Below are 10,686 nucleotides of genomic sequence, written 5' to 3'. Positions count from 1 at the left end.
TTCTTATTCTTATTCTTATTCTTATTCTTATTCTTATCTTTATTCTTATTCTTATTCTTATTCTTATTCTTATTCTTATTCTTATTCTTATTCTTATTCTTATTCTTATTCTTATTCTTATTCTTATTCTTATTCTTATTCTTATTCTTATTCTTATTCTTATTTCCTTTATTTAACGTCGGTCTCTGTTCCGCAATCTAGTGCCAATCACCGACGGACATCCATTGACGACAATCGAATGTGCAGGAAGGCAGCTTCCACACCTGCGTAGGATATCACACCCATTCAACACACATGGGCCGGGAACAACGGCTTTACTTCCCCTTCCGAAGGAAGACGTGACCAGAGATTTTTATGCCTCAGAAAAATCCCACCGACCTCGGCTGGGATTGAACCCAGACCCATCGGGGTGTTAGAAAGCAGTCACGCTTACCACTACCACCGGCGCTGGCATCCTTCAGCTTACTCACAATCGCCGACACTTAATGCAAATCGCAAAACACACCAGCGCAAAGAAACGTATCCAATAAACGTCACTCTCGCGAAAACACACCCGTCGTCGTCGAACGGCAAAAAAAAAGGAATCGGTGGGTAATTTTGTGATACGGATTTACACAATCAACCGGGACTGCACGAATTTCACCACGCTCAACTGTGCACTGGTGATCACGGAAGTTCATAGAGTCTAAAAAAAAATTCGTCAATCTTAAGAAAAAAATTGCATAAGTTCACTTCCCTTAGAATGCATATCATCAGATAAATTTGCAGAACTTCAGGAAAGTTCATAGACAGAACATCAGGGAAGTACGCGTAACTTCAGAGTATTGGCAAAACTTCAAAGAAAGTTTGTATATCATCAGAGAAATTTGCAGAACGTCAGGAAAATTCGTAGATCATCAAAAATTTTGCAAAATTTCAGAGAGCTTCACAGAACTTCAGCAATGTTGATAGATCATCAGAGAAATTTGCAAAACATCAGAGAAGCTCACAGAACTTCAGGAAAGGTCGTAGATCATTAAAGAAATTCAAGTTGAAGATTGAAGAAATATCTTCCGAGGAATTTGCGAAAGTTCAAGGAAGTTCATAGAATATCAAGGAATTTCGTAGAAACTTCAGGGAAATTTGAAGAACTTCATATCTGTTGCGTGTTGAGTTTTTGAAAATTTCGTGAACAATGATCAAACTGAAATCTTGGCTATTTAGGATAATTTCTGAGCAGGCTGGATTTTTTTCGAAGATACAGAAAGAGAAAGATACAAATAGCTCCCTTGCTTCAAATTCTTCATCTATACCTGCTGCTTACAAAGTTCAGCAAGTAAATGAAGCTACCTATGATACAGCTGGTAGAAATCGAAATCAAAATTCTAGCCAACATAATTATAACGGAAATTTTGATGATTTTGACTAAGGTAGCATTACTGCCCCTAAAATGGTTTTTTTTTTGCAAACATCGTCAATCGATATGATGGAAACAAATCCCATGTTTGATGTTATTCAAACCGAAGCTAAATTTTCGTACAATATCGTAATGACTTTGAAATTCAGTAATGGATTTCAAATCAGTAAATATTTTGAATTGGAATGCGGGATCTCTTAAAAATAATGAAGACGCGCTATTTAACTTGTTGAAAGGGAGTTTGGGAGTTTCAGTTTGGGTCTTACTAGTAAGGAAAATATGTTTGATGATTAAGATCTTTAACTAAAAATATTCAAAATATGAAAGCCCCAGGTGATGATGGAATTTTCTATATCCTCATCAAACTGGTCTAAACCGTGCTTAATAAAGGTGCGGAAAACTCACATCGCCTTCTCATAGGGGCCACGGAAGAGGTGAGATTTGTTTGTATGTTGATAAATAAGTGGATACGTTTGCTATACGTTATTAAAGTTACATTATTTGCAATGTAGTTGGCTGCGATTGTTCCCATGTTCTTCTGCTCGCTCCCAACAATGTAAGTATACAATTTTCCGAACCATCATTTATTATCACAACAATAACAAAAGATCAGGTCATCGCAATTTAAACGGCGTTTTCCAAGATCCATTTACGGTGGAAAGAAACACGAGCATATACATCAGGATATCCCTGACCGCAGGGAATACCCCATGACACGACTCCCTGCAGGTAGCGTCCATAGGTCAATGGACCGCCGGAATCTCCCATGCACGTACCCTGACCGCTTGGGTTCAGCGTGCAGATGGTGTTGTCGATGACACGGGCAGCGTAGGCAGGCTTGAAAACGAAACGGTTACGGCAGTCAGCCATAGTGATGATTGTGGTGTTCAGCCATTGCAGATTGTTTGAGTTTTTGCCATTTGCTACCAATTTACCCCAGCCGGAAACCAGAGCACTTCTGCCAGTGGTAATGTAGGTAGCTCCCAGAGCAATTGGTCGAACAAAGTTATTGAATGCGATAGGCGGAGCGGTCTGCACCAGCATAATATCGTTGGCGTAAGTTATTTTGTTGTACGATTGGTGGATGATGAAGCGAGTCGAATAGTGAGTAATGCCACCGCTGGTCAACAGGTTAGCTCCGACGACTACACGAGTGTCGTTAGAAAAGTGGTTAAGGGAGCAGTGAGCAGCTGACAAAACATAACGGGTGTTGACGATCGAACCACCGCAGAAGTGAGCGTTGGCAGATGAACGAAGTGAAACCTGGTGCGGGAACTGTCCGGGGTTGGCATTCTGGCCACCGACGATACGACCTTCCCATTCAAGGAATTCCGCTGGGAGAGCTACAAATAAACCAAAATCATGGATTAAATATGTCGGTCTCGAATTGAGCAGCTTCCATTAAAAACTCACTGGTGCCGAAGACGGCGACCGCTCCAACGAGCACAAACAACAAACTCAGACGGTTCATGTTTCTTCTACTCTTTCAATTCGACTCAGAATGGGGAAGATCTGCCAAGGTGAGTGCTTTTATACGGCGTAGCCTTATCTGCAGCAGCTTTGATAACACAAACGAGAATTCGTTGACCAGTCGATATGATTTATGAAATTTTAAATCTACACATAATCCATGTATTGGGTGCCCCTTTACATGCTTAAAATATCAGTTTAATTTAACAGCAAACAGCGATGCCCGATCAGGAAAAAATAACTTATTAATACCAAATTCTGGTATGAAAATAGCATAACTGACAACCTAAATATGGTATTAGTGAGGCTGAAATAAGAGGTAAAATACCAAAAATTATAGCTCAAAAATGTTCTATGAATAACGAACTGGTGCATAATTTTGTTATAACAATAACATACAGGTAACAGACGCTTTTTTAGATGCAAGAATACCATAGTTTGTTATTTTGAAGGTCTTCTAATACCAATTCAATAACTCTTTTAGGTGTTATTGTCTAAAAACTGAGCGATCACAATTGGTTATTTTGGTATTCATTTGATATTTTACAAAATATTTCGATAACTGAATAATATAATTACAAGGTTTTATACCACAAGTATACAGAAATCTGGTATCATACCACATTAAGATTTTCATTTGTTATCGATTAGCTATCGGTTGCTGCTCGGGTGGAGTTGTAAAACATCTCAGCTCCCGTATTCGATAAGATAGTTAAAAATGATTATCGATTGATCAATTGTCCTATCAATTCATTGTCGCTTCTGTGGTTGTCGCTGATAAAAGTCAAGCTAATCGGATCTACACACTCAAAGCATGCCGTCAATTCGGCATTTTGGATGGGAAACCGCATAGAACTAAACATTGCCTGGGAATACCAGCCCCTTATCTGTAGTTTTTCAGTCAGTGTAAGTATGCGGTCGTTTATCTTATTGTTAATTACGATACGTTTCAAGTCATTGTTAATCAAATGAAAAATTACAGTTTTTGGTGAAAAAGACAATTTTTTTAAAATGCACCAATTCGGCACTCGTGTAGACGGTACATGTTCCCCATGTAAAAAGACCTGAGTGTATGACCAAGTAGGTCCGCACCCTAGTTGTCTTAAAATGAAGGGGAATTTTAGTTTATTCAAATGATGATGATTTTGCTTTTTCCATTTTTTTACGACCTGAAGTTAACCGTAATATTTACCAGAGCTCCCTCAATATGGTTATTATTTATGGCTCAATGCCTAAGAAAACTCCAATGAGCCGATTAACAGCGAATAGTCTCATAGAAGAAAAAAATATATATGAGAAACATAAATTATTAGATCTTCATTTGTTTCCTAGCGTAGCAGTTCCAGGCTAAACAGCAAGAAAATAATTAAATGTGGACTCAACCTTCTCCGATTTGCATGAAACTTTTCAAAATGGTTATTTTTTTATAAGCAGTCATTTACATTAAAAAAAATCAGCTATTTGTATGCGTTTTTTTTTTTCAAAATGGCGCCTTTGACATTTTTCACGAAAATGTCAATTCTGATCAAAATGGCGTCTAAAAAAAAGGTTGAGAAGAGTAAAGTATTGTTGGGAAAAATATACAGGGTAATTTTATATAAGTAATTTTCAAAAGAAGTTCAAAAAATTGGTAAAACTCAAATATTTTGAAAGCATATCTCTATTATTTTTGTATATCTGGTATATCTAGTAAAACATCAAATTCTGGTCGTATGTATAAAATAATTGTAAGCTAGCCTTTTAAGTAGTTTAGTATTCACTCTAACGTTAGATTTCAAATATAGGGGAAATGCAGGTAATGTCGGCCTAAGTGTCCCTAATTTGGGCCCATACATAAATTCAGCAATCGACTAAATTTTCAATAGCTACCAAAAATACCCATTTGTAACGTCCCAATAACGCGTTCATCTAGATAAAATGGATAAATAGTAGATTTTTAGCGATGGGCCCAATCTTAGATCCATAGGCCAACATTAGAGACGTTTCCTCTGCTAATTTTCTTTCTCAACATGAATAATTAATTCTTCGCTTTGATAATATCATCATCATCATTACTGTGGATCTCCTAATAAATATCCTAATGAAAGAAGTAACTATGATTCCTTTGATCTAAAAACTAAAGGGCATCGAAACATGTTTTTCTCCCCGTTATTGCAGACCATGAGTGCGTATTGAGATGGAGGTTGATAGAGAAATCAACGATGTAGAGGTCCAGTTGCGAAATAACTCTCTGGAGGAAATAGAGTCATGTTGCTCGTCAATCCTCGATTCACCCAGGCGTGATGATGTCGACGATGTTTACGATGATGACGACGATTATGAGGACGGTATTAACGTTACTCTGTTGTCGGTATCTCCTGCTGCTAAGTCCCACGAGGAAATGTATTGAAGTGAGAAGATGCGAAAGGAGTTCAATGCTCCTACGGCAGTTGCTACTGCTATTGATGCTAATGCTGTTACTGCTGAAAATTCTGCTCAGCTCAATTCCAAGGGCCCTGGAACACCCACGGAGGATGTGGCCCTATCCCATAACAAGGCTAAACGCCTCAACGGAGCCGGAAAAAAGAGGTTTAAATACCTGATATCTCATGGTCATAGCCATGATGAGGCTCGGGTACTGGCTGAGAAGCCTTTTAAAGTAGCATATTCTGATCCGAACAAGCGTCGAAGAAATGCGGAGTTGAGCGAGTCTAACTCGAGCGAAACCAATCCACCGAAAAGGGTTGCTCTCCATTCTGATACAGGAAATGCATCTCAAGCGAAGTCCTCGGTACAGTCAAGGCTGGACACAGCTAGAAGAGGAGATGTTAGACAATCGTCTACTCCTAAGCAGGCCATCAATGCCTTCAAAAAAGCATCTTATAGCGAGGTATTAAACTCTATCAGGATTGAAATCTTGCCCAAGGCAATACTAAGAAAAGTAGCAGAGCAAAGGAAGGAAAGAACCAAACCAAAGTTCGACAATTGCTTTTTCAGACCAGGGCATATGATCGTCATTTGTAAAAACCAGGATACGGTTGACTGGTTAAAGGCTACAACTCCCAGCATTAAGCCATGGGCAGAAGCATGCCTCATTGCAATTGAAGAAAAAGACATACCTAGGCCGGAAATTTTACTGGGTTTCTTTCCACGAAGTGTAGAGGACACAAATGACGATATCCTTGCCTTCGTGGAAAGCCAAAATGAAGGATTAATGGTTGACGCTTGGAAGATCCTTAAAAGATATACAGTTAAACAGTATCACGTTGAACTTGTCTTGACTGTTGATGGAGACTTTAGAAAAATGCGATTTCACTGTGGATTATAAATTCGGAGTTGCCTATCTAAGAAAAAAATCCTCCAGGAAATCAGGAACTAACGAGGAATCAGAACAGGAAAAGAGCAAAAAAGGAAAAGGGCTATTCAGAACAGTCCAATGCAAATTCGAGAATTCACGAAATTTCCGAGGACGCTGAGATGCGTGAATCAAATCAACGAGGCACAGAAGCTAGCGGCATCACTAACAGTGAACCTAGTGAACGCTGCAATGCTACTGCAAATGTTGAGGTATGTTATCACAATGCTGGTGAGTGTCCTCAAGTTAGTAGTGAAACAAAGAATATTGGAAATTCTGTTTTGCCCACCTTATGCTCCGAATCAAATTCGAGTTTGAATAAAGATGTTTGTCTTGGACATCGACCAAAACTAGAATAAAGGCAGCTATATATGCCCTTCAAGAAATATCAAGCTCACCCAAATGTTTAAACAAGAAAACCTTCATCACGCAAAGGCAGCTTCAGCAAAAAACAATGCTCTACGTGGCATCCGCATATTTGCCCGGCGATATTGAAGATGCACCTCCTCCAGAAGTTGCAGCGTTCGTCTCTCACTGCAGAAGCCAAAATAAGGCTTTTATCATCGGATGTGATGCAAACGCTCATCATACGATATGGAGCAGCTCCGGAATCAACAAAAGGGGTGAGTGTCTATTTGATTTCATTTCACAACATAATATTGACATATGTAACAAAGGGAACTCCCCTACATTTGTTAATGTGCTACCGACTTAAATAAGGCAACAAGGAAGTCGACCCACTGTAGGAGGTTTGCACGTTCTTTTTGAGAGATTTAGTAATTTTCTTATGTAGTAGATTAATCGAATTGATGTGGCTGCATAGTTTTCTATCTGAAGCTATAATTGTATATACAACCAATGTAAATATGTACTCTAGAATTAAGCTAGGTTATGTGTTTTGTTTTCTGCACGGGATCTGTTTTGTGCATGTATTTAAATATAATACATAAGTGTATGAGTTTTTATCTGAATTGAATCAACATGTACAAAACAGATTAAAAAAAAATATGTTTATATAATATAAAAGACTCCGTGGTCATCCACGAAAAAACAGATTGCAGCACACATAACTAAATCTAACATAAAACAATAAACCCTATAATTAGTTACTCAGCACCACAAAAATATAAATGTAAGTCTATGCATGCAGACAACACAAAAAAAGAACAATAAAAGATTAATACAATCTAGCAAACACACAATTAAGAAACATGTGTATAGTTTGCGTGATTGTTACAAATGTAAATAATAAAAAAAGACGGCAATGCCCGCATTAACCTTAAAAAAAAAAGTACTAATTTTGCTGCTGTTTCGTGAGAGCCTATAAGGGCTCACATCTCACCTCTATTGACACAAAAAAAGTGGTACTCCTGTTTCCCGAACATGCAGAGAGTAGGAGAGAACGAGCGTGAGAGAGGTTGGCAAGCCGAATGATGGAAACGACGATCTTGATCAAAAGGGGAGAAGCCGTCTGACTACGGGAAGAAGTAGACGTTCAAGTTATCGGTGCGTGAACCGAAGTTATAATTTTTAACTGCCGCACAGAATCGAGAAAGTGAACCAAGGTCAGAAAAGTTCTTCAAATTGCGACGGAAGTGATCGACCCTTAAAATCGAGAGCCACCTAGTAACTGTGGTGACGATCCAGGTTACGTAGTGAACGCGGAATCCTGTCAGAGCAGAATTGCTCGTGCTGGTCGCCAACGATCCCCCTTTCTTATCGTCGAGCAAAACGCGTTGGGTAATGGTAGCCAAAGTTACGGAGGCAGGAGCCCAGCGAGGTCCGGAGGGTTCGCCCCCGCTTGCTGGGACTTCAGCCGATGCGGTTCCACTCCGACTGCGAGCACGTGGGACAACACCATGCCATGACATGAGAGGCCGACTGTAACAATGGAAAAGTTCCAGCGTCCAACTGAATATCCTGCCAGGAACCTAGGAAACGGTTCCAACGATCCCGGAATGATGTCGGTTCCTGTGTTCCGAATGGTTGAGCCCTATATCGGATGGGTCTAAAACAACGTTTGGCAAGTAGAACAGTATTTTCTCTCTCCTCTCTCACGCATGAAACATCGACAATGGGCCCCTACAGTTCCTGCAACGGCCGCAACGACCCCCCCCCCCGCCCTCCCCATATATGTATAAGACTCTTAAATATAAAAAAAAACAATGGATAAGCTATTTCTATGTTGTCGTGTGCCACTTTATTCTTATGATGAACGTCATTGTTCTCCCTGTTGTTGGTCTTCTTTGTTGTCAGATTGAATAAGTTGTGAGTCCTCCCTTAGCAAGAGCTAGCCGACCCTGAATGGTAGCCCTGAGCTAGTCGATTGTTACAAATGCAATAAGGGAAGAAGTTTTGGACCTTACTCTTTTTAGTTCAATACTTTCTGATCGACTAGTAAAGGGTGATACGGTCAAAATTTGGTCAATATCAACTTGACGTATTTCTTTCAATTTTGCATTTAAAAAACCTGAACACCCCTCATTTTGAAGGTGTGTGTGTTTGTAGAATGTTGCTCCTATTTTGATATTGGAATTCACTCTTCAGTTGTCAAAATGCCGTCCAAGCAAGAAGAGCAGCGTATCAAAATTTTGCTCGCGCATCGCGAAAATCCGAGCTACTCGCACGCAAAGTTGGCAAAATCGCTAAAAGTTGCCAAATCAACCGTTACAAATGTAATTAAAGTGTTTGGGGAACGTTTGTCGACAGCCAGGAAGTCTGGATCGGGGGGAAATCAAAAACCGGAAGCCGCTGAGACGACAAAGAGAGTTGCCGGTAGTTTCAAGCGAAACCCTAACCTCTCTCTCCGAGATGCCGCAAATAAGCTGGGTGTATCGTCTACAACCGTGCATCGAGCCAAAAAACGAGCCGGACTATCGACTTACAAGAAGGTAGTGACTCCAAATCGCGATGATAAACAAAATACGACGGCCAAAGCGCGATCCCGGAGGCTGTACACGACGATGCTGACGAAGTTTGACTGCGTGGTAATGGACGACAAAACCTACGTCAAAGCCGACTACAAGCAGCTTCCGGGACAGGAGTTTTATACGGCAAAAGGAAAGGGAAAGGTAGCAGATGTTTTCAAGCACATGAAACTGTCAAAGTTCGCAAAGAAATATCTGGTTTGGCAAGCCATCTGTACCTGTGGCTTGAAAAGCAGCATTTTCATAGCTTCCGGGACTGTCAACCAAGAAATTTACGTGAAAGAGTGTTTGAATAAACGTCTGCTGCCTTTCCTGAAGAAACACGGTTGTTCCGTACTGTTTTGGCCGGATTTGGCATCTTGCCATTACGGTAAAAAGGCCATGGAGTGGTACGCCGCCAACAACGTGCAGGTGGTTCCCAAGGACAAGAACCCTCCCAACACGCCAGAGCTCCGCCCAATTGAGAAATACTGGGCTATTGTCAAGCGGAACCTAAAGAAGACCAAAAAAACTGCTAAGGGCGAGCAGCAGTTCAAGGCAAACTGGCTTTCTGCGGCGAAGAAGGTGGACAAGGTGGCTGTACAAAATCTGATGGCAGGGGTCAAGCGTAAGGCCCGGCAATTCGGATTTGGAAAAGCGGAAGCCTAACTGAATATTTTTCCTGAATTTTATACTAATTGAACTTGAAAAAGAAATTTAATTTGATTTTTTAAATAAACGATTTCACCGATTTACACGCGTTTTCCCTTGACCAAATTTTGACCGTATCACCCTTTAAATTGGCATGTATCAGACGAAATTTCTTTATCCGATCATAAACAAATAATGTTTTGAATTTAAGGCTAATGATATACTGAAGGAGGTTTATAAAGATCCTCGTAAAACAAATTGTGAACTATATAGCGCAAATATGAAGAGTCAACATGAACCCATTTTCAATAATATTGATACCATTACAAAGCTAGAAAAGTAGAAGGGTCTGTGCCTTGGGGCACGAACGAAAGCTTGACGTAGGACCGCCAGTGGACGGAATAAATGTGAAGAGCATTTAGTTCTTTTAATTGATCAATTATCTATTATTTCAACTCTTTCCGTTTTTGAATTGTAGGCGTACCAAATTTGTAGTAATCTTTTTCAAAGAGAAAGTTGATTAAGAGAATCATTCAAAATCACTTGCACCCCTGCTTCCAAGTTTGGTTACAAGATTACAACTCTGGAGAGCATTTTGTGTGGTCGTTGGGGGCTTGTGGTTCTGAATATGGACAAACAAGCACAGATAAATTCTATTCCAACAAGCCGTTTTATTGAAGAGGACATCCATGGCCACTTACGCTTGGTGTTTTTAGTGTAGGTAACAGCATCACGGACCTCATTTTCCAGGAAAACCTTCAGCACACCTCGTAGATCAGACCGGAGATAAGTTTGACACCACCACGGCGAGCCAGACGACCTATGGCGGTTATCTCGAAGAACTTTGCGATGACGCTTGGCGCTTCCTTTACCAGACCTTTTAAAAACATTGTACATTGCTTATGAAAGATCGATATTAGAATATTGCA

The 10,686-nt window shown here is 40.1% G+C and overlaps 1 protein-coding gene across 1 annotated transcript; it reads right to left on the bottom strand.

The window, feature by feature from the left end:
* Nucleotides 1-1,974: 1,974 nt before the first annotated feature.
* On the bottom strand, nt 1,975-2,914 carry LOC135706341 (chymotrypsin-2-like). The gene is made up of 2 exons (XM_065227958.1): nt 2,810-2,914; nt 1,975-2,739 (listed from the first exon to the last, which is right to left on the bottom strand). Exons 1-2 carry the CDS (start codon nt 2,865-2,867, stop codon nt 2,021-2,023), a joined length of 777 nt encoding a protein of 258 aa, XP_065084030.1. The 5' UTR covers nt 2,868-2,914; the 3' UTR covers nt 1,975-2,020.
* Between the last annotated feature and the right edge of the window lie 7,772 nt (nt 2,915-10,686).

This window comes from Ochlerotatus camptorhynchus, unplaced genomic scaffold (assembly GCF_037179485.1).
Source record: "Ochlerotatus camptorhynchus isolate MF236.1 unplaced genomic scaffold, CSIRO-AGI_Acam_v1.1 ptg000277l, whole genome shotgun sequence".
Lineage (NCBI taxonomy): Eukaryota > Metazoa > Arthropoda > Insecta > Diptera > Culicidae > Ochlerotatus > Ochlerotatus camptorhynchus.
Note: the sequence above shows the minus strand (reverse complement) of the source record. Positions and strands in the feature narration are given on the sequence as shown.

Excerpts from the sequence above, each read along its gene's own strand:
- LOC135706341 (XM_065227958.1), bottom strand. The coding sequence starts at position 2,867 with ATGAACCGTCTGAGTTTGTTGTTTGTGCTCGTTGGAGCGGTCGCCGTC. Across the intron at positions 2,740-2,809 it reads GGTCGCCGTCTTCGGCACCA|CTCTCCCAGCGGAATTCCTT; the intron begins GTGAGTTTTTAA and ends GTTTATTTGTAG.